At 38.5% G+C, this 27,566-nt stretch overlaps 1 protein-coding gene across 2 annotated transcripts in view; it reads left to right on the forward strand.

Annotated features, from left to right (window-relative positions):
- The window catches only part of LOC145981858 (uncharacterized), a 38,728-nt gene that overhangs the window by 3,981 nt on the left and 7,181 nt on the right, over nucleotides 1-27,566 (forward strand). Inside the window, exons 1-8 of one of the 2 annotated variants that reach the window (XM_083115307.1) lie at nucleotides 1,485-1,644; nucleotides 6,984-7,100; nucleotides 8,268-8,357; nucleotides 9,992-10,206; nucleotides 13,264-13,428; nucleotides 15,083-15,244; nucleotides 24,061-24,145; nucleotides 26,729-26,833. In XM_083115307.1, coding sequence (XP_082971433.1) covers nucleotides 7,001-7,100; nucleotides 8,268-8,357; nucleotides 9,992-10,206; nucleotides 13,264-13,428; nucleotides 15,083-15,244; nucleotides 24,061-24,145; nucleotides 26,729-26,833 — 922 coding nt within the window. In that variant the 5' untranslated portion in view covers nucleotides 1,485-1,644; nucleotides 6,984-7,000. Of the gene's footprint in view, nucleotides 1-1,484; nucleotides 1,645-6,983; nucleotides 7,101-8,267; nucleotides 8,358-9,991; nucleotides 10,207-13,263; nucleotides 13,429-15,082; nucleotides 15,245-24,060; nucleotides 24,146-26,728; nucleotides 26,834-27,566 lie in introns of those variants that run through there. The other variant, XM_083115308.1, reaches the window with a different exon arrangement.

Genomic DNA, 27,566 nt, shown 5'->3' on the forward strand with positions numbered 1-27,566 from the left:
GTCATAATATCAGAGTATCTGGACATGCGGAAGCTCAGTGCGAAATGGAACCCAAAATGTCTGAATGCTGACCAGAAGAGAACACGAGTGCAGATGTCACGGGAGATCGTGCGCAAATTTCAACACCCTTATGATTTTTTGCGCTGTCTGGTGACTGAAGATGAAACATGTATTCACCATTATGATCCACAGACTAAAAAGCAACCCATGGAGATGCGCCACAGTGGGTCTCCTCGACCGAAAAAGTTCCGAAGTCAAAGGTCAGCAGGGAAGGTTCTGGCATCGGTCTTTTGGGATAAGGACTGTGTCATCCTCATAAAATATCTTAAACAGGGTGAAAACATCAGTGCTGCTGTTTATTCCCAATATTTGATTGAATTGAAGGCGGCTCTGAAGGAAAAACGTCGGGGAAAAGTGAGCCGTGGTGTGCAATTTCTCCAGGACAATGCGCCCTCGCACAAGGCCCATCAAACCATGCAATTGCTGGCGGATCTGGGCTTTACCTGTGTACCCCACCCACCCTATTCCCCTGATATCGCCCCATCCGACTATCACCTCTTTCAAAACCTCAAAAAACATCTCAAGGGCACACATTTTCCGTCTGAAGAGGCACTGGTTGAGGAGGTGGAGGGCTGTTTTGCATGGCAGGACAAAACCTTCTATTTGAAAGGGTTACAAATGTTGAAACATTGTTGTGAAACGTGTATTGAGCTTCGGGGGGAATACCTTGAAAAATGTATTAAAATGGTTGTTCCAGCTGTATTCCTTCTGGGTGATTTCACGAACTTTCCAGCCCCCCCTCGTATGTGAGCAACGTAAAAGAAAATGGAATTTTGGCGCAATAGAATCTAGGTTGTAAATAATATAAATCTAATAATTTGCCCGCAGTTACATATAAAGCGTACGTACCTAATAACAATATACTTGCATGAGAAGTAATACATGTACATTTGGACCTCCCTGATGGCGCAGTGGTAGTGTGGTCGCCTTGTAATCAAGGGGTCCCGGGTTCGATACCTGGTAGAGGCACATTGCACAGTGGTTCGGATCCCACTTTAAAATTGTATGTCCAGTCCCGATTAGCCTTTCTTTGCATAAAGTGGACTTAAAACACCAAATCAATCAATCATTGGCATTTCTTTTAATAGTAGTTTTGATATATTGTCCGTAATATATATTGTCCAAATGCATTGTTACTAAGGTTGAATTATATCTATGGCATTTTGTTTAGACTTCCAATGTTTCAAACCTAGATTATTACATAAAAATGTTATTTTAGCACAATGTAATCATATTGTCCTATATTAGCACTTGTTTTATTTTGAGCATGTAATCTTTCTTCAGCTAAGAGTTGTTATAAACACAAGCAAGCAAGAACAAGAAATATTGTAGCCCCGTAAGGCCAAATTTATCTACAAGATACCATTTTGTCAATTGTTGCCCAGAACTTGATCAAATAACAGTTTGCTTGGCGACAAGAAATAGCATAATTGCTTGCTGTAACTTCCGATGCGAGCAACAAAATTCCCTCTGAACATTTTACTAAAGTATCTACTAGTTTCCTAGATTAATCATAGTTCAACGCAAGGAAGAACTAACGATAATCCCTCCTCAAGCTGGGTGTTAAATCGCCACTGAAAAACTGTAAGTACTTTTATTTTGTACATTTTTAGTTTAACATTTACTTTATGCTACAACGTACGCATATAGAGAGGAATTAGCACCAAGGTGCGAAATCCTGGGGTGACCGGGGGCTTTCCTCCCCACCAACAATCTTGGCCTCAAAAATCCCCCCACCAAAATTTCCGGGGGGAGAGTTTTTGTTATAACAAACAAAAGATAAGCAATTACTTTTAATTTTAAATATACTTTGCTAATAATAATATCAAAAAACACACAAATTAGTGTAGTTGTTAGTATTGAATGCATTTTCTCTCAAGAGATCATGAACAAATCTACATCAATACGCACAATAAAAGTAAAACAAGAATGCAAGACAATAATAAAATTGATTTATATTAACGTAAAGCACAAACTAAACAAAAAGTTATACATAATAAAACCACTTCAACTATTTCATAACTTATTAACATCTTTACCAGTTAGTAAAGGAATTAGATAGCTGCTTTGCAATATCTTATATGTAATTATGTATTATCTAATTAATAATATATTTTAATTGAGTAATTTATTTTTACTTTTAATAACATTACAAATATGTATATCATATTATTTACACATGTTTGTGGGGGAGGGAGTTTGTAGATGAAGAACTTTCTCCCCCCCCACAAATTTTCAATGATTTCACAGCCTGCTTAGCACAAATATGCCAACCTCCGTGGCGGAGTTGTTAGCACAGCGCGCTACAACGCCGGGAGTCCTGGGTTCGAATCCCAGCCTGAGAGTGGGTGTTCTCTGTGAGTGTTCATCAATTTCATTATATCACCATCCATCCTCATCTTCGCGATTAGCCAAAAATGGCAGAAAAGCGAAGTAAAATAAATCGACCAATCAACACAAATGTATCTACAGGGTGTTTAAAAATGCGTTATATTTAACAGACGTATCTTTGTATTATTCGACGGGATGGTTGTAAACCACTCTTCGATTTAGATCTCGCAAATTCGCATTACGGTATTATTTATTTTCATTATGCGTCACTTTTCTGCTTCTCTACGCTGATCGCGACATTCAAGATGAATGATGATGATACCGATGATTTGCTACTCTCACAGTGGCGGCGATTGGGTTCCAAAACTGGGGGGGGGGGGGGGGGGGCAAAGACAGTACATTTCCCTTTGTAGATACGGTTTAATATAGTGCGGGGACAAAAGTGGCGAAAAGTGGGAGGGCAACTGCCCCCCTAATTGCCGCCACTGGCTACTGAAGAATAAACACAAATATCTTCTACAAAACTATACTAGAATATGCAGAATACGTAGAAAGCATGTAAAATAAGTAAAAACGCGTAAAATATGTAAAGAAAAAATACAAATTCACATATTACAAGGTGGTAGAAGTCTTATAATACATTATAATACACTGCTCAAAATAATTAGGGGATCAGGCAAAAATAAGTAGGGGATCAGACCAGATATGTTGTCAGCGTCTGTATGAGCTACAATCAGCTGCTAAAGCCCCATAAACGAAGGTTCCAGTGCCTTAAACATGATGTAATCTTTGCAATGGTGATATCAAAGGGTAGAGGGGAGGAGTGTGTGCGTGCAGGTGTTGTATGCTAGTCGTCTCTGGTTAGCGATAGTGTTCAGTTGGGGAAGGCAAAGGCTCAGGTGAGAAAGGCAATGCCACACCAACGTGATTTATCGGAAGCTATGGCTTGGAGAGCCATAGGAAGGATTGAAGCTGGGCAGTCAGAATCCCAGGTAGCACACGCCATTGGAGTGTCGAAAAGTGTAATTTCCAGACTATGGAATCGTTTTGAAACAGCAGGAAGTGTTCGCAGAAGACAAGGCCAAGGCCGTCCACGAGCAACAACATCGAGGGAGGACCGTTATCTCTTAATCACAGCCCGTCGGAACAGGGGGCAGAATGCAACGCTACTGCAATGTGCCTGGCAAACAGCAACGGGATGCAGAGTGTCATCTCAAACTGTCCGGAATCGTCTTCATGAGGGTGGCCTCTATGCACGTAGGCCCATGGAGTATGTTCCATTAACGTTACAACACCGTAGAGCTCGTAGAAACTAGGCGGAGGAACATCGTGGTTGGGGACATGCCGAATGGAGGTCCGTTCTGTTCTCTGATGAGTCGCGATTCAGTGTGGAACCTGACAATCGACGTGCTCTCATCTGGAGGGAACGCGGAACACGAAACAACCCAGCTTTTGTGCATGAACGCTCCCGATATGGTGGCGGTGTACTGATGGTGTGGGCAGGAATCAGTATTGGTGGACATTCGGACCTGCACATCATCCGCGATGGCACCTTGACAACTCAAAGGTATGAGACGAGATCCTCCGACCTTATGTCGTGCCTTATGCTGGTGCCATTGTTGATTCTTTCCGTTTCATGGATGATAATGCTCGTCCACGCCGAGCTGGGTTGGGGGACGACATGCTGAACCAGGAGGGTATCGAGCATCTGCCCTTGCCAGCTTGCTCTCCAGGCTTAAATTCAATCGAGCACATCTGGGAAGCACTAGGCCGACAAGTTGCAGCTCGATCAGCACCTCCCACAACTTGGGCAGAACTGGAAATTGCCCTTCTGGCAGAGTGGCGACGTATCCCCCAACAGCTCATTGATTCCATGCCACGCAGGTGTGCAGCAATATTGGCCGTTAGGGGAGACCATACACCGTACTAGAGGAGAGTTGCTGTAGTGTTTGTGTCTGTTTTTGTGCTTTTTTGTGTGCTGTCCTACTGATGCTCTAATTGTCATATCAAGTCACATGTCATTAATGTCATTAACATCAGGTATGATGGCAGCATATCTTGCTGTAACTAATCTCAGAATGAAATAAAGGCTCTGGTATTAGTATGCCTACATGAGTTTTGATATCTGGTCTGATCCCCTACTTATTTCTGCCTGATCCCCTAATTATTTTGAGCAGTGTACATAATATATAATACAAAATCACCCTTTTGCATGCATTGTTTGCTTCAGGAACATACAATACAGGAATGCCCAAATGTGTTAGTTCTTCCAATTGAAAAGATAAATGTTATCTTTGGTTCAATGAGCGACTGCAGTGAACATACAACAGAATGCAATTTTATACATGCCAAATATAACACCAGAATGTCATTGAATTGTGTATTTGAATTCATCCGAATATTTTGAGTAAAATATATATTGAATAAATTAAGGAAAACTGTTACGCCAAGTAATTGACTAGTAAATGACCCTACATAAAGAATCTCTCAAAGTCTGCACTCGTAATAGTCGTCATCACGTAATTGTAGATTTAGTCACTAGGTAGCAGTATAATGCAGTTAACGCAAATGGGCACTGGTGAACACAAACCGAATCGTTCTGCGTCTTAGAATACGCTAAATGTGTGTGTTGTGACGGTCGTACGAAATATCAAACAACAAGACAATTCATGCGTGGTACAGTCATGAAAAAAATTCTTCCCCATATAGCCATAATATCGGTAGTGTTAGGCATGGCCGTATTTAGAGGGGGGGTTTCTAGGGTTCAACCCCCCCGAAACTTCCGACATGTTGGATTAATGGAGGTTCAGAAACCAAAATGTGTAACAAATTTTCAATTTCACAAAAATACAAGGAGACAATGTTGAAACGATCGAGCTAGAATTTTCATACATTTGGAATTCTGAAAGTTGAGTGAAACAGGATTTATTCTCAGAATCTTAGCCCACCCGCGACCCCTCCATTTTCACTTCTGCTGTCCTCTTTCCAGTGTTGTTCCTGCGTCACAAGGAATATAGACTGAAGATTCCCTTATGATTGTCCCAAAATTCCCTTTCCAGCTTTTAAATTCCCTGTCCAAAAAAGTCGAAAATCCCCCTTGATAGGAGTTCAAACCTAAGATCTCCAGTTTCTTAGCGCATTACGCTCGCGACTGAGGTTACAATCCATGCACCAGGCCAAGTTTTTAAAAAGAATAACTGGTTCCACACTTTTCAAAATTCCAAAAAATTAATTTTAAAGTCAAACAACATAAACCTTATCATTAAAATTTCCATCTAACATTTAAAGCTTTTTCTTGAAGGTATCTAAAGTTTAATGACGAAGTATAATAATTGTGCATTTCAGTACACACTGTATGAAACGTAAAAAAAACAAAAAAAAAACCTTGTGCTGGATATTTACTCATCTGCTGGATTGAGCAAGCACCCTCAAGGATATGACAATAATATAATAATAATTATTATTAGTATTATTATTATGAAATTTTAATTATTATTGTACAATTATTGTTATTATTTCTATTATTCAAATTTCTGGCGACGCCCATGGGAACAATTATGATTGAACCCCCCCACCGAAAAATTTTCCTGCCTACGGCAAGTGTTAGGGGGAAGTATTTTTTCACACCACTGTACAACAAGTTCAAGGAGACTGGATCCCTGTGCGATGATCGTAATATGTTGATACGTGTGTGGCAGGAACTTGATTTCAGGATTGATATCTGCCGCTTCACCAAGGGTGCACTTATCGAGCACCTGTAAAGGTACGTACCACACTTGGGAGATATTCTTTATGTACTGATATGCATCTTTTTTGCTGAATGTGTTATAGTTCATGTACTATAACATGCTATAACGTTCGAAACCTCAGAGGGAATTATGAATCACTCTGTATAATAACGACTCGTAGTCGTACAATGAATATTATTAGGGGTGGGCGGGATCGGGAAAAAAAATTACCGTCCCGATCCCGGAATTGTTTGTTTTTGCATTTCTGGAATAAAAACAATCACTTAAGTTGAAAATGACGTGTAGAATTTGAGATTCTCAGAGCTTCGGGATATTTCGAACATTTCCCGTCCCGAAAATTTCTCTACTTTGTCGGGAAATGGCGAATTTTTCCCGTTCCGAATGTCGGGATTAAAAATATTTCCCGTCCTGGTCCCGTCCCGACCAAAAAAAATTATGTCCCGCACACTCCTAAATATTATACCTGCCCGGTAAACATTTTCTGCAGTCGCCTCTTTAGAGCGGACACGTCGACTATCAGCGCCATTAGGCGAGCGGCGGCATAAATTGTAATTCTATGAATAACAAGTGGACTGACCGAGCACCCAGGCTGAAAGAATCGTACTTTGTAAATAGTTACAAAAAAGAAAGTTAAATAATAAGAAATTAAAGCAATTGTACTTACTGAACGAAGAAGTGATGTGATGAAAGGTGTCCACACACTTATCCGTTACTAGCTATTTTACTAATCAAATTTGATTTTATAAATAGCTTCCGCTATTCTTGGTCTTAACTTTGCATGCAATGTGTCTTAGCTGTACTTACCAAAAACATTGGTTCAATTTAGTTTTTGCTTAATTTTAGAACAAGACTACCTGAAAATGGGAAACAGACATCAAAGAGGTCAGGTTACCCAGGAGGAGTCTGAAGCCCAGAATCCTGAACAGCGGCAGAGAGAGTCTTCCATTGGTGAGGGCGAGGGTGAGTATCCGGAATGAGGGTCCCCCCGGAAAGTAAATATCAACCTAAAATTGTATATTTCACACACATAATTTAATTTCATTCACAATAATTTATGTTAATTATTATAAGGGCATTGCAGGAACATGATAACTTCAAACCTTTGGGGTGGCAATGCTATTATGTGGGAAAATCCAGTTTTTCTCCTGGGGAAAAAAAAAATACCTTGCTTGCACCTTCCTGGAACTGTGGACGTCCATGATTGGACGTAACATTAAATTAATAAGAAAACTAGGGTGCGGATTTATTGGCACTAAAAACTTGTAAAATAGGCATGCAAATAGGCACCAAATTTTTTTTAAGAAAAACCTTCAAATATAGGCCGTGAACATAATCTTTTTAATGACTTTCTTAATCTGTTACATAGTCATTGACTTTAATTTGTACATTCTGTTGTATTGTCCTTATTTTTGCCTCTCTTTCGTCTGTTACTTTGGTTAATTGCGACGGCGATAATGATCGGATCGGTGGTTACTGGTTAGATAAAATTGATGAATGACCACTCAGAAGGAACAAGAGAATATCTTCTATTATGTACTCTGGAAGAAGCAAACAATACACCAAAAAGCATTTTAGGCAAGATAATGTAAACATTTACAGCCACTATAAAAATGTGTTATATTCGAAACAACATGAAGCTAATTTGAACTATGAAAGCCTGTATGTGAATCTTACTAAAGGCAAATGGCAATGGTAAAGTTACCGCCTGCACATTTCAACATACCCTGAAGGCATTTAGGAGAAAAGTAGAGGCATGGATCTACAAATTCACAATCCGGCCACCTTTTAGTGCTTGCCCACTGGCATGAAGAATAAAGTTGGGTTCGGAATAATCAAAAGATAGTTTCTGGCAAAGAAATATTTGTTTCAATTGGCGACAAATTATTGTTCACCAGGAACAAATTGCTTTAGTAATTGTGCACATGTGTTTAGTTAAAAAAAAAAAATTGGACAAAATTACCAAATTTAGTAAATTTTTTATTTAGTATTTTTTTGTTTTGTTTCAGTTACCGAAAAGCTTAACCAAATGTGTTTTGTTAAATCCAACATGTCTTTTTTTCTGTGTGGATCGAAGATAACAAATGACGCAGATGGACTATAGTAGTTGTGGCGTTTTTCTTTTTTCAGATTCGTCGGTCGACTACCCTACGAGACAATTCCTGTTATTAAGAGGGGTACATACCCTGATTATCACCCACAAACTGCAGCTGCTCCAAGGTAGGGAACCCTATAATTCATCTAACAATAATTAGAACTCTTGCCTCCTGGTATTGCTGGTTGTCTTGCTGGTGGAGCTGAACCTCTTGATGCTTGGGTAGGAAGTAGGGTTCAAGACATACTCGGAGACCGAATTTTTGGCATAAGTACAAAAAATCGATCTTACTATTTCTATGGTATTCGTCGGTATGGTAAGGTATTCATCGCAGCACAGGTAAGATGTTGCACTAGCAAAGCCAGTATTGCTGCCACTGAACACGACAAAATTTTATTTTCATGGTATACTACGTGTCGAGTTGCTAGAATCATCATCTCTTCTCAGAAGATATAGTCCCCTTAGTCAAAATGCCACTGTAGAGTCACCTATGATTTAGCTTCTCTTGCATCATCCCCATCTCAGCGTCAGTACACCATTATCACTGTTCATGAATACGTTAGAGTGTTCGTAGAGGCCTGTCCAAATCTTAAGTCTTTGATGCTCATGTCACATTGGAAAAGGTTGCAGCATCCATGTCGGAGTTTCAATACTACAGTTTCAGTGCTCTTCAAGAACTGTTATATACTTTGGCCTCTAAAATTTGCCGTACCTCAATGTCAGTGTTAATATAAATTTGTTCATCATTATGTAGAGTAACTCTACCACTTCCCATTCAACAGTTTCAGGTATTCTGTACCACTCTTTATGAGCAAGTTACAGTACTCCTCTAGAACTGCTCATATACTACGTTAAGTTGTTGTCTAGTAATGTTTGTGACTTAGCCTCCAGCACTTCCCATACTACAAACTGATACATGAATTCTAGAATTCCTCTAGAACTAAACATTATCACTTATATCACTTTCTGTGCTTCAGTTTGTGTTCCTCAAGGCTATTTTTCATAAATAAGTTAAAGTGCACTTCTATCCCTTTCCATACCTCAGTTTCAGTGCTTGTGTAATACTGGTCATCCATAAATTGTTCTCAATCTCTATTGCTTTTCATACCTCAGTTTTAGTGCTTCTCTAGTACTGTTCATTGATAAATTGTTGTGAAGCTCTATCACTTTCCACACCTTGGTTTTAGTGCACCTCTAGTACTGTTCATGCGTGAGTTACAGGATACTTTTATCACTTTCCAGGCTTCAGTTTCATAGTTCCTCAGGCTATTTTTCATGAATAAGTTACAGTGCACTTCTATCACTTTCAGTACCTCAGTTTGATTCTAATACTGTTCATACATAAATTTCAATTTATCCCTATCACTTTCCTTACTTTAGTTTCACTGGTCCTCTAATAGTGTTCATCTACAATATGCTGTAAACCTCTATCACTTTCCATCCATCAGTTTAAGTGCTCATCTAGTAATGTCATCCATAAATTGCTATCAACATCTATCAGTTTCCATGCATCACTTTGTCCTCCTTCCAGTACTGTTCATCCATAACTTGCTGTGAACCTCAATCACTTCCCATACCTCAGATTCAGTGTTCCTCTAGTACTGTTCACTCATACCTTGCTGTGAACCTGTATCACTTTCCATATCTCTGTTTCGTTACTCTTCTGGTAGTATTCATGCATACGTTAGTACCCCTTTGTTAGTTTGAAAAGAAAATGTATGCCTGTCATCTTTTCTAATACATTATATTTGTATTTCAGCTCTGATAGGAATGGACCTACACAATGAGTTCACCATTTCCTGCGTGAATCGTGATCTCTACACTGCTATGGAAACGACAAATTATTCCACAAGGCTTTGCACACCATCCAGCAGACCTTTTGAAATGGTCATCGGTGATATCTTCAACCGCCCCTTCATCTACCTCTACCAGTCCTCCCATTGCGGATGGGCATGCTTTCCCTACCGGTACAGCGTAAGGTCTTCTATTTCATGATTTTACTTCTATTTGATAATTTACAGTCCCATATCTAGAAATATATTTCTGGGGAGTCAGCGTACACTAACTGTCTACAGAGATTTTCATCGTCATCATAATTTGGTTTGGGATTTTTCTAAAATCCATTCTTTAGTTTTAAGTTCCAAAAAAAAATATGAATTAAATTGCAACAATTCAGAAAAGTTCTTGATAACTTCGAGCTGAAATTTTCAGAAAAATAAATTATATTCGAGCAAGGATGGGATAAAGTCCTCTGTAAAATGGTCTTTCTGCATACCTTAATAGAGCCAATAAGCAATTCAACACAATGATTAATAGTTGTTGTTAATAGAAGTGCTATTGCACATATATACATGAGTGTGGAATGAGATAGAAAGAAATAGAGAAGGAGATGATGTGACAAAGTGGAAGGGAGAGAGGAAAATATAAATTGAGAGGGAGAGAGAGAGAGAGATAAAGCAATTTAGAGAAGGGGAGAGGGAAAGAGGTAATGGAAGAGAAAAGGAGAAAAATAAAAAGAGAAAGTGAGTTTTGTTTGGGTTTTTAAAGTCCATTTCTATGTGGCCCTATCCAGGCCCATAGCCAGGCAGGGCCCAGAGGGGCTCAGCCCCCTTGACATTAGGTAAAACTATTTTTTATTCTATTTTCTTTGAGGTGAAGAGTGAAAATGTAAACAGCATATATTATTTTGTTCACAAGTTCGCGAAGGATAAATTCACAGAATATGAACAGCAGCTATTAGATTTGTTCATCTTGTTTGTGAGCAGAAATCTAAGTAACGGCAAGTGTTTAGAAGATTCTCTAAGACTTTAGAAAGTTCTTTCATATGGGAGCTTCTTAATCTGTAACTTCCCTGCCCCTGTTGCAGCCTCTCGTTTGACAAATATCTGGGACTTGAACGTCATTATCCACATTCCTTCCACACTGCGTCAATTGCCAACAGATCCATAGTTTTGGGAACAAAGGGGAGTTTTATTGCTTCGGCCGGGGCACAATAGGCACTATGATTGAAGTGAATATTTATTGTACATTTCTACTTGTATGAGGACTGTCCAAATCTTAAGGTATTTACCTGTATCATCAAAAATAGTATGGAGTGTGTATTAAGGGATGGTGTCAGATATTTCTAAATTTTATGTTTTATAACAACATAATGCCACCCCCCCCCCCCAAGTTACTTCATTTAATACTGTTAAACTTTTGAAAACTGGACTTGGTTTACAAAGTTCCCCTGATAACCTGTGAGCCCCCTGGAGATCAATTCTAGCTACGGGCCTGGCCCTATCAGGTATCGAACCCAGAATCTCTTGTTTACAAGGCAACAACATTACCACTACGACATCATGGAGGCAAAGAAGATTTTATATATATATATATCATGTGTGTACATATACATATATCAGGGGCGGCGCATGCCTTTCCAGGCAGGTAGGGCACATTTTTTTTTTGGGGGGGGGGGGCAGATAACCTCTAAATTTTTCTTTAAGGTTTTTGAGAAGAGTTTCTTGACATAGAGTAAGTAAATTGTTCGAACAATGGATCACTATTTGGAATGAAATGTAACAAATTCGGATCTAATATCAATAACTAACTAGGAAGATGATGATGCACCGTTAAGTTCAGTTACAACACTTTTCATTGTCCATGTACCCCCAAAAAAGTTTGTTTATACTTACGAAGATAATCTGCATGTCAAGTTGTCTGGAACACAGACACAACCACACAAATAAATACACACATACAGTAACTATAAACTTTTTCACTCGCGAAAAAAACAACTAATTATTTCATAAGCGCACAGATGGAACGCAAAGCAAACACACACACTAACTCAAATCCAAATCCGTATACAATGGATAGGAAGGAGGATCTTTTTTGAAAACACCGAGGGACTAGTTTATGCAATAAAAAGTGTTGTCAACTTTTCAGGTCGCCAGAACAAGCGCGAAGAAAAGCATTCGAGGGATTTTTTTCTAGCTGATTGCTGCATCTTACTGAGGAAGGTGAAAGTACGAAGGCTGGAAGAACGAATGAACTGCCTGCCAAGAGTTGGAAACACTGAACGGTGAATGAGGCAAACATGAATGGGCAGGGCACCTCTTTCACTGCCCAGAGACGGCTACGAATTTTTCGCTTTTCCATTGTGAAGGGGTACCGTCCCTTGCCTATGCTGTAAAGCTTTGGATCAGTTAGTGACGTCACATCTCAGAGCTGAGATCTGACCCTCTCCAACAGGCCGCAGAAATATATTAGCCTCGCACAGGGTGCACACCCTGTACGTCTGGTTGCAGCAACGTAGGAGTGGAGGAAAAAAAATATTTATATACCGATCGTCTCTTCAGATGAACTTTTTTATGTTAAAATTGTTGTGGGGCAGTGCCCTAGTTGCCCTTTATCTAGCATCGCCACTGACATATATACACACATATGTACATGTGTGTTATATATATATATGTGTGTGTGTGTGTGTATGTATATATGTGTGTGTATGTATGTGAACATAAAGTGCGAGAAGGATAGAGGAGGGATAGAAATATAAATAAATTGTTAAGAGATCAGCCTTAAATTTAGTTCAAAGCTGGAACTTCTTTTTATGCAGTTCCACTCCACCCCTAAGCTTGTAACAGTTACTACTTTTAAGAAAGTTTGTAAATGAAGTAGGAGGAATATAGGAGAACATCCAGTCAAATGTTTGGTGCTTTTCATGGGGTCATGAAATTCTTCAGAGATATTCCTTTGAACTGTGTAATGTACAAGATAGTGGCCATCATAGTCATATGTCCCATAGTATCCCCTTCCTACTACAAACCTACAGTGTTAGTTTCGCGGAACAGTGTGAATCAACTTTTGAACCAGACTAAATATTGCAATGTAATAAATTAGTTGTAATTTAGTACTGAGAAAAAATAACAATGGGTGAAATTTTACACCACTGGCCAACACTGTAAAGAAAGCACAAGTCTTTGACCTTGAACCGCCGATTCTGAAGAAGCAGGTGAACAAGGTGTTGAAGAACAGTCTTTGCTGTTGCAGGTGCTCGAGGTATGCATCCCCTTCGGGAAGATGCTGGGAGTGGTCCAGCAAGACTGCAGCTACCTTCTTCCCAGATTTCTCGTGAAGACTCCCAGTGGAGATGTTCTATTCCGGATCGAAGGTCCCTGTGCAATTACCTGCACCTGCTCTCACGTCCAATACCAAGTAAGTGGGTGACTAGGTTTGTACAGAAATTTAGTGTGCTTTAGACACCAGACTGTTTTGAATGGAGTTAGCTTCAACTCCCAGGCTGTTGTCAGCGTGAAATTTGAAATTATGTATCACTAAAATTACAATTTTTATCTTGGAAACTCATGATGGTAGGTAGTCATGAATGATACGCCATTTTGGCCATTGTAGATCAGGCTACATGATGTCACACTAATAGATAAAAGGGGGCAAGCCCCAAAGATGCTTTCCTCTACCTGCATAATTTCGGAGCTATGTGCTTTTTATTCCATTGCCTTAAAATATACTGGGACATTAGTTATGTGGATTCCCCCATTTCGCTTTATTTTATCATTTACATTTTGCTACAACATGGTATGATTTTGTCATGCCAGAATAAGGACCAATGAGTATTCGGTATCCAGAATAGTCATTGGTTTACATAGAACAGTGTTAGTAAGAGTAAAATTTGCATTTAGTCTTGGTTACAGAGAATCGAGGCTAAAGCTTGGAAGTGTTAGGCCTACAAATATTTACCAGTTATCTAGTCTTAAGTTGAGAAAGAACAAACTAGTACAAATAAGGTTAGTACATGTACTTTAAATAATCTAATAGAAAACATGTATGTTAGTTATTAGAAGAAGAAGACAAATATATTTTTTCAGTTAAAATTAACTTCCTTCCCCCATGGCATAGGCATCAGTAGAAATTTCTATAGAGGATGTCAGGCCATTGGTAAAACTTGAATAATAGAAAAGGAACTAATAATAATATCTATGATTATTATTATTATACAGTAATAACTATTATAAATTAATGAAATAAACCATTATTTTCCAAATTATTATTATTATATCCTTGGGGAGACTTTTCTACTAGACATGTCAGATTCATGAAAACAGTTTTTCATTGTTTTCTACGTTCTTTTTTACATATCTTACATACTGAAATGCATAGTTATTCTATTTTGTTATTAACTTTTATCACCTCGTTCAAGAGAAAGCTTTAAAAGTTAGAGGTAAATTTTAGTCATGAAGTTTACGTTGAAATTTCATTTTTGGAATTTAGAAAACTGTGAAACTATTCATTTTTTGGATTAAATGGTAGAATATGAAAACATAACCTTGCTCCTGTATTTTACACTTAATTTGTTTGATCTAATGCATTTTTTCTTCGTTTATCCTGTTCGAATATCCTTGAGTTTTATTTATCTTATTTTTACAAATAAGACTCTTCCTGCCTTTTTGATTGTTTGATTGATTGAGTTGGTGTTTTAAGTCCACTCTATGCACAGTAATGCTAATCGGGACTGGACATACAGTTTAAAGTGGGATCTGAACCACTATGTGCATCCACCAGGTATCGAACCCAGGACCCATTGATTACAAGGTGACGACGCTGCCACTGCATCTTCCTGCCTTTTTAAACTTGAAATTAACAATGACAGTTTCCAGGGGAGGGGATTGAGGAATGAGTTAACACCCCCCACCCCAAAGTCCCGACGTTGATGCCACAGTCGAGGAACCATTGGGACACTACGGTTGGGAAAGGGACAGACGTTGTTCCACAGTATAGTAAATTTGGTTTATGTAAATTTTTTGAAGGTGAAGATGATTCCTTATCCATATGTAATTCACTTGTGTTGTTCCAGATCAGGTCGAACTACGATAATAGCAAGTTGGGATCCATTGTAAAGCACATAGGAGGAGCGATGAGGAATGGACTCAGCGATCCAGACTACATCACCATCAACTTTCCCTATGACTTGGCCCTCAACATGAAAGCTGTGTTGATTGGAGCAGCCTTTATGTTGGTACGTATTGTGAGCTCTGCATCATTTGCACCATGGATCAAGGTTGGCAAGCATCTTGCATCTTGGTTTCCACTGCTGATTTTCATGTCACTAGGTCAACAGAAGGTGCCAATTGTCATGACAAAATATCTTGTAAATGAACACTAGGTCAACAGATGGTGCTGATTGTCCTGACCAAATATCTTGTAAATGAACACTGGGTCAACAGATGGCACTGATTGTCATGACCAAATATCTTGTAAATGAACACTAGGTCAACAGATGGCACTGATTATCCTGACCAAAGGTCTTGTAACTCAATAGATGGCGCTGATTTTCCTGATCAATTTAATTCTGGAAGAGCCCGAATGAAAGATTCTCAAGTGGAAACTAATGCTGGACAATTTTAAGAATACTTTTGTGTTTTAAAAATAATATTGTCACTCAGGTAAAGGGGAGACTTGATCACAAATGATTACTGAACATACTAAGGCTGTTACCACTCCCAGGCTTGCCAAATGTTAACCTCTCTAGTAGAAGCCACATGGTGTTGTCGCTACAGTCAAACTAAATGTTGTGGAGAAGTCACTCTACCAATAAGCTACATGGGAGTGCAAAAATGTACATACAGCATGCTAACCACTAACACCGGGCAAAACAAACATCCTTAGCAGAGAGGAGGAGAGAGGGATAAGGAACTGTTGGTTCCTTTGATCTTCCTGTCCCTCCTGTGGCGGGCAACCTGATTGGTGGCCGGGTTTCGTGTCAAGCAGAAACTGTTTTGCCACTTCTGTGGCACGTTAGCTGTTGAAAGTTGCTGCACTGAACATGTTGCTTGAATTTGCACAATGCCTAGAAAAGGGTCGACTTGGTGTTCTGGAATAAATTGCAAGAACAATGGAGGAAGAAAAGATGAACAATGAAAAAATGTAAGTTTCTTCCGCTTCCCAAAAGAACCAAAAGGGTTTTTCCGTTGTGCATTCATACACTGAACATCATTTTCTGAAAGTCGCACAACACTTAATTTTGATTGTCAATAATATGGAAACAGTTAAGAAATATCCTCACCTTTTTTAACCTTACAAAGTTTCGTCCACTGGGGTGTATTTAAAATATTTTTTTCTTACTCATTTGTCACTGTGAAATAATGTCGTCAAGAAATTAATAAATGTCGCATCCAGAAGTGTATATTGATTTTTTTATATTTCACAAATCAACTAAACTAGATCTACCAAACAGTTGCTGTGGTGTGATTTATTGCATGTGATGGTGTGAAACACCTGGCTTATTACTGTGCATGCAAGAAGGACTGGGCCAGTAGCACACTTACTGTTTCGCATTTAACATCATAATCATCATCATTCCGTTATGATTTACAATAATTTATTATTTTGCCAGGCATATTCTAACTTAAATGTCCCTAACTTGGATATCTGTTTAGGTGGCACTCATGAGGGGACATTCATTATTATTTATTATTTGAGCAACATGACAAGTTGCTCAAAAAAGGGTGGGGCAAGTATCAGGATAAACGTGCTAATAATAATAATACTATTATTAGTAGTAGTAATATCAAAGACATTATTATCCTCGTAAATCATGCAATTAAGTGGATAGAAGTCGTTGCTATTTGTGTTGGAATAAACGATTTCAAATATTTTCTCAACACGTTCAATGTCACATTACCTAATGATGGAAAACAAGCACAAAAACTGCATTTTTGAAAGACAGAAAATCCATGACGAATATAATTTTTTTTTACATATGACATGTATAACTTTTATGTATAACATAATATGCTTTACACATATGCAACATGGAGCGATGTAAAATGCAAGATGTTAACACTAAATTGTGTACATTTTCAAAGTTTCTTTAATACACATGCATGCACGTGCACACACACGCACATGTGCACATGCACACACCATATTATTTAAATATATTACATAATCAATTTGTCTGCCTCATAACAAATCAACAACAAAATTGTATAATTGTCGCTTCTTTTCCTCAAAACAATTGTTAATTCATTTAAGACAAAACTGTTTAGCAGCAACAGTCTGAAGTACATAGTTCTCTCTCTGGTAACTTACAATGCATTGTGAGTGAAGGGATCTATACATTTTTTTGATCCAGATTTTTGCTAGCTGAAAACAATATTGATTTAATAGGGCGCAAACGATTTCACAGGGTGCCATTGCATTCTCCTTTACATTTTTTTTTCATTTAGTACATTCGGCTCCCAGGGCTGACTGCTGCCGTGCCTAGCTACGGCTGAACTTGACTAGACTACGAGAAAAGCAGATATTGCGAGCGAAATGAGGAGCAAAATTTTACGAAATGTATTTTTATTTTATAAAATTTGAAACCGAAGGGGACAATTGCCCCTCTGTTGCCCCCCCTCCGAAGTACTAGTGACTCCAACAAACATAAAATGTATGAGTGTACCAAGCAAAAACAAATTACCAAATTTTAGGTAAAAATTGATAATTTAGATCGACTTATTAGTGTAAATTTCAAATTTGATGGGGGTGGATTTACCCTTATTTGCCCTCCCTGCGGATGCTCTCGAGGGGGGGGGGGAACGAATGCAAGTATCTGTAGTGTCCTTAGTAAGACAAAAAGGTAGGATTAAAGTTATCAAGTGGCAACAGCATGTGCGTAAGAGCTGCTTCACTGGTTTCCATTTGCGCCCAGCTGTCTGACGTTTTCCTCATTTCTGTTTGCAATGACGTGCGGTGACGTCGACACTTAGGGTAGCAGTCAGTGGTGTGCTCAAGCGGGGATGTGGGTCACACCCATCCCTTCTTTAGGACCCAGTATGCCAAAAAAAAGAAGAATGTAAATAACATGAAAAGATTGCAAAATGATGAATGAATACTAAAAGAAGTACACGTAACCTCCACCCCCATTCGAAAATAAAAAAAAGATTTGATTTGACTACTAAGCCACAGATCATGGGTTCGAATCTCGGCTTGGCCATGGGTATTCTTTGTGTGTGTCCCTTCATCAATTTTATTGTACCAAAAGTGGCGGAAAAGCGAAGTCAAATAAACCAAATCAAGCAATCAATCAATGATTTGATTTGATTTTTGTTACTTAGCGTCGCTTTTTTGTCACATTTTGTTAATTGCGAAGATGATGGGATAAAATTAATGAAGGGACAAACACAAAGAACGCCCATGCCCAGGTCGGGGTCCGAACCCGGAACTCCTGGTGTCCTAGCACACTGTGATAACCACTCCCCCACGGTTGGTTGATTTGGTGTTTTAAGTCCACTTTATGCACAGAAACAAAACAGGTAACAAAACACACATTTTTGTAGTTTCTTCAATAATATTCATTTGGCTTCTTGAGTTCTGAGGTACATTTTCATTCCACGTTATATCATTATTCACTGCAGAGTGCAACACACAGGAACAAGAATGTGCGCTCATCATGGGTTCGAATCCTGGCCTGGATTGTTCATATGAGGTTCCTTCATCAATTTCATCATATCGTCACTCATCCTTTTCGCGGCAAAGTAAAATAAACCAAAGCAACAACAATATGAACGCGCGTTCTCTTGTCCAAATAAATACATCCGTTAGAGGCCAAGAGATTAGTATATCTAAATAAAACACTACTATAACGAGAGTGAGAGAGAGCCTGAGCACATATTTCTAATTTAATCATTGTATATTCCATATTTGAAAAAGAAAGAAAGAAAACATGACATCATTGTCTGCACATAACACGTTCCCATTTCATAAATAATAAAACTACATCCCATATTATACATACGTACATATTGTACAATGTGTAAAAGGTTTTGTAAATACAGAGAACATAAGTACTGCAGAAAATTTTACCCTGAGTTCTTTAGAGGATTTACAAAAAAATCTATGAGAAACCAATCCCCTATCTGTCCTATAGGAGATAGACTGGGGGACCTGAAAGCCTGGGCTTTCAACCATTGCAGCGGGGGGCGAGGGCACAAGGGAGGTAGAGGTAGAAATCTTCCTTTTCCTTCGGCGAGGCCAGCCGTTTCTACCTGGAAACTGGTCAGGCAGAAGAAGAGCGAGCTAGGGTATCCAGCCAGCTTTGCCCGCGAATCACACCGATGGACGAGAAGCGCGTGGAAAAGGAAGTGTTGCATATGAACTGTGGCTTTAACAAGACAATAAATATTGTGATTTGAATATAATTCAAGATGTGAGATTGATTGATCTATCTCTACTAGACTAGCTACTCCTCAGTGCACGTCACTGTCTGTTTGACACAGGAACTGCCTAGCAATACGAAACGCTGTTCAGTGTATGAGGTGTTGCAGATATTAAGGGCAAACTCAACAAAGGTCAATTTTATTATTATTATTATTGCATCATATACAATGAAGACTGTATGAGCTTATGCAACATCTGACAGGAGTGTACCTTGCCTCTAACCTGGGATCGGTCACATTTGCTTGAGTCACGTCATCAGTCACAGGTGAACGGCCCTCACCCTTGCTTTTCAAGCATATTCCACTGTATTTTAATTGTTCAAATTTAATTTTTGTACTTCCAATGATCTGTTTATTATATCTTATCATTTTTATTAAGTGTTTGTTTCAAAATATTTATCTGTTTTCAAAACTAACAACTCTCAGTGCTAACAGAAAGTGCATGTTCCAGTAAGCTGACCTGAAGAACTCGGGGGCAGTTCCATCTGTTCTCCACAAATCAGATATAATTTAAAATCACTTGGACACCTTTCGTACTTTCTATTAACATGACAAAAACCTATAGATAACGAAAATTCACTAAAAACAGTGCAGATGTATTGACTAAATAAAGTACAAATGTAAATTAAAAAAAATGAAAATGTAATCCGACCCAGGTGATCTCTACACACACTCTGGCAACACTCATTCCATAATGGTTTCTTTCAAACTGCCGTTTACATCATCTCATTAGAATGTGATCAGGTCACTCATGTTGTGACACACTAAAAGTTAGCTAGAGAGCACCACAGGCCAATATTTTAAGTACTGTCAAAATGGCAAATAATTAAAAAAAAAAAAAAAAAAGTGAGCATGGTGCTCTCCTGTGACTGATCCTGGGCCAATAGTCTGCAATTTGCTTCAAAATAGGACCGTGAATGAGCTGCATAATAGGACAGTGAATGAGCTTCATAATAGGGCAGACACTTGGAAAACTACTGATTCTCGCAACTTGTACTGCAATGCATCATGTGCAATATACCTTGCCCGGAGAGCGGACATCCTGATTATGAGGCGACAGCTATACACAGTGTCATATGGGAGGCCCAAATTTATTAAGAGTTCACAAATAATGAAAATTCAATGGAAGCAAGCAATGGAAGTGAAATCTTTGGCAATATTTTTGTGTAGTTTTCATATTTTCAGATTTCATCTAGTTGTAGCCAATAATTGTTGTTATTATTCCTTGTACGAGCACTAAATCCGGCAATATATGATATTTTCTGACCACTCCCCCCAAAAAAGACAAAAAATTAATTTCCAATTTTCTGGAGTCAACTAGCTGTCTACTCTGAATAATTCTCGCTATTCCACAGGAATACATATACTTTGATCCTCATCCAATGGGATCTTCTCGAGTAGATTCGATCTTCATGTAACCTTGGCTAGTGAAGTTGGATAACCGTCAAAGGAACACCACCAAGGGTAATCTGCAAGTCACATGTGTATTGTATGTGTATTTGTTCCAAAATGGTCCATTCTGCCAGAAGCAGTATGCAATAAATGCTCTTAGCAGATCTGAACTTGTGTTTCTGTTGTTCTATTTCCGATAAGGATCATGTAAAGATTTGATTTTCCTGATCGATGCAATGCTGGAAAAATCTGGATGAACAGCTAGCATCACAGATTTTAGTGGGAGGGAACGCAAACAATGTTTTTCATGTTTGGGAAATAAAAATAATAGAGAGGGAACTTGCATGGAAATGGTTATTGAGTACCATCAAATATAATACAGGGACCAAATGGTGATAATGTTTTCTGTTTAAGGGTGAGCTTTGGCACTGATGAAAGATGACTGGGTGGAGATAATTCTTTGTGGACGAGAATGGTGATGCTGAGGGAAATCTGTGGTGTATGCTATGAAAATTCTGGATCCCCACAATCTATGGGAAAGGATAACCACTGAGACTGTTGCTCTGGATGTTCACATTTTCTAAGGGAATTCAGGGAAGTATGTTGAAACATTTGAGGAATTGTGTTGCGACTGCTGGACAACATGGGGCATGTGGAGCAGGTGTTGCCTTAAGGACGTTCTTCAGTTTTCCCATTGGTTCCAGACAATACATGGTGTTGCTGATAGTTATGGTAGTCTTCCAAGGAAGTCTACACATAATTTGGATTTTATCACACACTCACACTCACCATCACACACACACACTACACTCACTCACACTCACACTCACACACTCTCGCACTCACACTCACACTCGCACTCGCACTCGCACTCACACACACACTCGCACTCACACACACTCGCACTCACACACACTCAATGCAACGTGCACCACAACGCAACGTGCACCACAACGCAACGTGCACCACAATGCAACGTGCACCACAATGCAACGTGCACCACAATGCAACGTGCACCACAATGCAACGTGCACCACAATGCAACGTGCACCACAATGCAACGTGCACCACAATGCAACGTGCACCACAATGCAACGTGCACCACGCACACACGTACACACACACCATGCACACCAACCACGCATGCCACAATAAAAAAAGAAATAGAGCTACAGTACTCACTTATTCTGGAAAATAGAATTTATGAAACATTATCACATTTTCACCATGTTTTTTAATTGACCCAATAAACTGTTCTACATCTTTCACTCTTCCTCTACACACCATTTCCTCTCTCCTGTAAATTTATTAAAATGTAGTTATGTCCATCTGGTTCTCACAGGATGAATTGTAAAGATCGGTGAGAATTTTGGTTAGGAATGTATTCTATATTTTTCACAAGGGGGGGAGCAAGTGGCCTATGCCCCCCTCTAGCTATGGGCCTGGAGAAAAGTCCAATAATCTGTGAACTATTCCTGCAGACAATTTTCCAGAGCCACCTACAGACCTGGTAGTACTTTTATTTGCAAAAGTAAAATTTTCAAACCATAATAACTTGAGTCCTGTAAGGATATGGTATCTCAAACCTACATAAGTTGTAATAAACCAAGGAAAGGAGGATATTGTGTCTGAATGTTAAGAAAGAACCAACATGGCTGATGACAAAAGTGCAAACATACATAAATACATATGTTTGTGTGTGTGTGCACGTATGATAAGAAAGCATATGAATGACCAACCTTGCAAACTTATCTTCCTTTTGGGCCCCCTCTCTCTGTCTCTCTCCCCCTCCCCCTTCCCCCCCCCCTCTCTCTCTTGCTCACACAGACACAAATAAACATCTGCACATATACTACCTGACATCCTTGATTTGTTAAATATTAAAGACTATACTGACATTGAATGCTCTTATAACAATCATATGTACAACAATTGTGTTATGATTAGAAACAATGTTTGTAACTTTCCAAGGAAACTTGACTTTCTGTTTCAAGTGCATTGGGATTTGTATATTTAAAGGTTCTGTAAGAACACTAGGAGTTTTTTAAAAATTATGTACTAAACTGTAAACAAGAAACACACTTTTGAAACATGATTGGGATAGGCCTACTTTGCTCCTTACAGATTTTCTTGATGTTGTACTATATGATTAGCAGTCATCAAGAAGCTACATCAAATAACTAAATATGCTCTAGCTGGAAACAAAGCAAGCATGCACTTACATATCATAAGCATGGGAACAGTTTAAAAATTGTTTTGTACATGACCGTACATAAGGAGAGGGTTTAAGTGGTCCAAACCCCTCTCTCTGGTGTAAAAATATTTTTCATTAATTGTATAATCAAAGGAACATCATCTCAAAATTGATCAAAACCCTACAATGGTTAAACAAATTGTGAAAATTATGTACAGAACTCAAAAAAAAAATTGTTGCATATTTTGAAAACATGATAAGATATGTACGTATTCCTGATACCCCAACTGCAGTGAAAATACATCTGCACTCCCAAAGAAAGCTATCGCCATTTACCGTGCCAACGCACCACAGACCCTCCTAACAGCTTGCAGAGACCACCATTCAGGAATGGGAGCTTGTGTCTGAGGATACACTGGACAACCTGAAAGCCATGTAGTGTAGAAATGCACATAATGTTCTTCTGGAAGGGCCCATTGGCTCCTGAAAACCAGGAGTGACTGCATCAGGTTGCTGACCTCATCATTCACCTCGGTTGTTTTGGTTCGCTTTGTAACTGCTACTGTATACCTTTCCCCCTTTTGTTTCATGTAAAACATTTTGCCTTTGCTTTCAAGGCTTTTGCTTTTGCCTCATTTCATAGCATATCCCATTTCCTTCAAGACCTATATCACATTCCATTCTGTAAATTTCAAATTATGCAACAATGTCTTTGTGCACTGTATTAATATCACACACACAAATGTAGGAGTTATAATGTTATGGTTAATAATTAATGTACATCAAGCCAATATTTAGATCCAAATTGTTTATAAAGCTAATTTTATTGAATAAATTACAACTTTTAAAGTTGTACCATCTTTAAGCTGCTAAGCTGAAACCCATCCATTATTTTGTATATACAGCCATGTCTTTGTGAAGAAGTTAATGAGTTTTACTTTGAAAATAAACCGGCATGCAGCTTGCTAATACTTTAAACCTTGAACTGGTATTTTTGTATGAATGAATGTGTTCATGAAATAAACAATCATTTCATTCTTACAGGTCAACTTTTTATATCGGAAATTACAAATCCATGCACTTCCTGCTATGTCAAGAGTGGATGTAACTCATTCGTCATACAGCATCAGTAAGTGTTGTTCTTATCATTACTCAGTCCATGCAAAGTTACTTTAACAGAACTTAGTTTGTTAGTTACTGTGCAACCCAATTACAGTTGCCTAATCATTTTTGAAATGTTACTCAGTTACTGGTACTTTAAAAAGTAACTATAATTTACTTAACTCATAGAATGTGTTTCAAACTTGAATTACAAGGAAGCTGTCCTTTTTTCACTGCTGGCTATTGAAATGAACATTAATTACCATTAAATTATGCAAATTCAAAGGGAACCATATTTGTGTGTGTGTGTGTGTGTGTGTGTGTGGTGAGTGTCACACACACACACACTCACACAATCTTTCACACACTCTCACCACACTTGACAAAAACACATAATTTTACTCATTACTATTGAAACTTATAAAAAGTATATAAAAATAACTGTTTATTTCCTGAGGTCAGTTTCACGTGTGTGTACATTTTGTCGGAGTTATTATCAGTGATGACGTGCACCAATAAAGTGTAAGTCCATGCTGATATTTTGGTGGAAGTGCAAGAAGTGATAAGTGATCTAAGATGGAAGATTATTCCTCCCCGTATCTTCAATGCAAATATCACCACAATCAACATCGAACTGGCTGGGTGCACCCAATAATAGTAGCAAGATTTTTGAAGGATATTTTGATACCCTTGCCAGAAAACTGTAGGCAATGAAGATGTTTGTTTCAAGTAGGGATGGGACCGATTAATTGATACTCTATCGGTATCAGCTGATATAGGCATATTGGTTTATCAGTAAAATTACTGATTATTTTACAGATCCGATATATCAATAAATATCTGATAATTTAGTGCAAAATTCTGCCATTTTTTTTGTAATTTTTATGGATAATCTCGATACCCTACTTTCTAAATGTCTAAATATGCAATTGCTTTTAAATTGCAGTCACCTCAAAACACATTTATTAAGGAGGTCAATTAACCTTTCAGGTTCTTCAAGGACCATTTCTAATTTTATATCGGATCGGTAGAATATTGGTTATCAGTATTGGTAAATTTTATATCGGTACTTTATCGGTATCAGTCAAAATCTCATATCGGCACATCCCTAGTTTCAAGTATTTCATAATTATGACAGCAGCTTTTGTTTACCTTGCGGTCCACTTCTCTCTCCATTTTATAAAAGACAGGCTCCAAGGAAACCCTAAGTTCATGCCAGCCTTTACACATATTTTGCTATATTTGAAATAATCACTGGTTTTATCCTAAAGCCAGGGCCACTTTCATGATGTTTACTCATGATGAAACGCTCCACTATATAATGCAACATCTCTGACACAGCCAGCAATGGACTGGGACCATTTTTTTTTCTGACATTTTATTATCATGGCACAGAATGTAAACTATGCATAATAGATGATTTGTACATGAAAACTCATACTCGATGCACACAATGATGTGCCCAGAAATTTCATAAGGGCAGAGATATGGGCAATCTACAAATTGGCTTTTATTTTGCCACCTTTCGTGCATTCAACATGGTTTGTTTGGAGGAAATCGGTCAAAACAGTCGTGGCCCCCATGAACCCCATATGTGAATGCCAATGAAAGTAGATTATTGTTCATTATTCTTGGTTTCAAACTGCATGTACTTCTGTCTTTAAAACATTCAATTTTCTTTTAAAATATATTTGCAGAGGGTATAAAATGGAATTTTTGACTGCTTCTGTGTAATTATTTTTTTAATAGAAAGCTGGTCCCTGTTCATGATGTACACTGCCATTCCTTTTAGTGTTAAATAAAGCAAATTTTGTGTTAGTGAATACAGTGTTCATACAAATACCATTATAAATCAGTAAAAGTAAAGTAAAAAAAGTAAAGTGTTCCCCTGTGCTTAGCACCACGCCATGATCCGGTTGTGAGTGGGGGTGATGTGATCAGCATCATGCCCCTGACCACCTTTACCCCCCAGGTTTCCCCAGGTACCAATGTTATTCGATGCTGGGTTGGCGCCGGGGCTGCTTCCAACGTTAGAAAAGTTCCCAGATTTGAACCGGCTGGGGATCGAACCCGGGACCTTTAGCATGGTAGTCAGATGCGTTACAGACTGAGCCACCGCAGCCACTATTTATTATAAATCAGCTAGGTTCACAAATTCTTAAATATCATACTCCTGGATGAATGCGTACAGTTTTCCACTAACATTTAGCGGTAGCATTATTGCCTTGTAATCTAGAGGTCCCAGGTTCGATACCTGATGGAGGCACATAGTGGTTCAGATCCCACTTTAAACTGTAGGTCCAGTCCCAATTAGCCTTACTCTGTATAAAGTGGACTTAAAACAACAACTCAACACTTACCCTGAAGAAAACCTGCTTACAGAAATTCCTCTCTCGAACTTCTAACCCGGTCAAATGCCCATACTGTAAGTCTCCAAAACAAGTCTTGTGATGTCATAGGCTATTTCAACAATGCAGGCTGAGGTTTCCCTTACTGGGGCCTCAGACTCCAAACCCATTATTAACATCATTCAAGAATCTCATTATTGAATATAAAGAGTTATGTTCGCAGTCTATGAAATTCTACTTAATTTGATAGATTTGTATCTCAGTTTTCAGGTCGTGGCTGTCTCGGAAGAAGGAAGTCATCCCAACTCTTTATGCATTGGAATCCGTTCATAAGATTTACATTCAACAAAAGCCTGTCATTGGTCCTAGTAAGCAAGCAATAGTACTGTCACTGTCTTTATTAATTGTTAGCTTGGGTTAATTTCCACATCCTGTATCCTCAAGGGCAAAGTGGAATACATACAGGTGCGACCATTGGACACTTCTTTGTGTTCAGAAATTTTCATGTGACTTTGGTTGGAGACCCTCACAAAATTGAACCGAATTATTGTTCTACAGTGATTATTTTCAATACAATTCAATGTAAGTTAAGGCATATGCAGTGATTAATTGCACAAAACTGTTAGCATTATCATGTCCAGAAGATCAAGGGCATCCATGATATCATTTTGTTATTGCAGAATCACAGGGAACTGGGTTTCCAGTAGGAATGCCCTAGGTGGCGCTGGACTGACTACCTGGCCGGAAATTATGGCTGCTTGCTTGACTGGTTTTGACGATCCGACAGTGTTCTAATTCTAATTGCAACTGGCTTACTATGCTAGATTCTGTAGAACAGTCAATCAGAGCGAAGTTTGGCCATATGAAGATAATCTGCGAGTTTGGAAAGAGAAAGTTTCTTGTCTGTGGCTCTCAGGTGGTGTTTGCTTTCGTTCACTGCTCAATGAAAGAAAGGAACAGAGATAATGTGCATTTGGGTTTATTAATATCTAGGAATTTATCCAAAGCAATGAGATTTGTACATGACAAATGTGATATCCAATAATGAAAATCCTTATTATTACTAGTGCATTAAAGGTTTGACATATTTAGTTGAACAAA

The sequence above is a fragment of the Lepisma saccharinum genome, chromosome 30, assembly GCF_977018435.1.
Source record: "Lepisma saccharinum chromosome 30, izLepSacc3.1, whole genome shotgun sequence".
In the NCBI taxonomy this organism is placed as follows: domain Eukaryota; kingdom Metazoa; phylum Arthropoda; class Insecta; order Zygentoma; family Lepismatidae; genus Lepisma; species Lepisma saccharinum.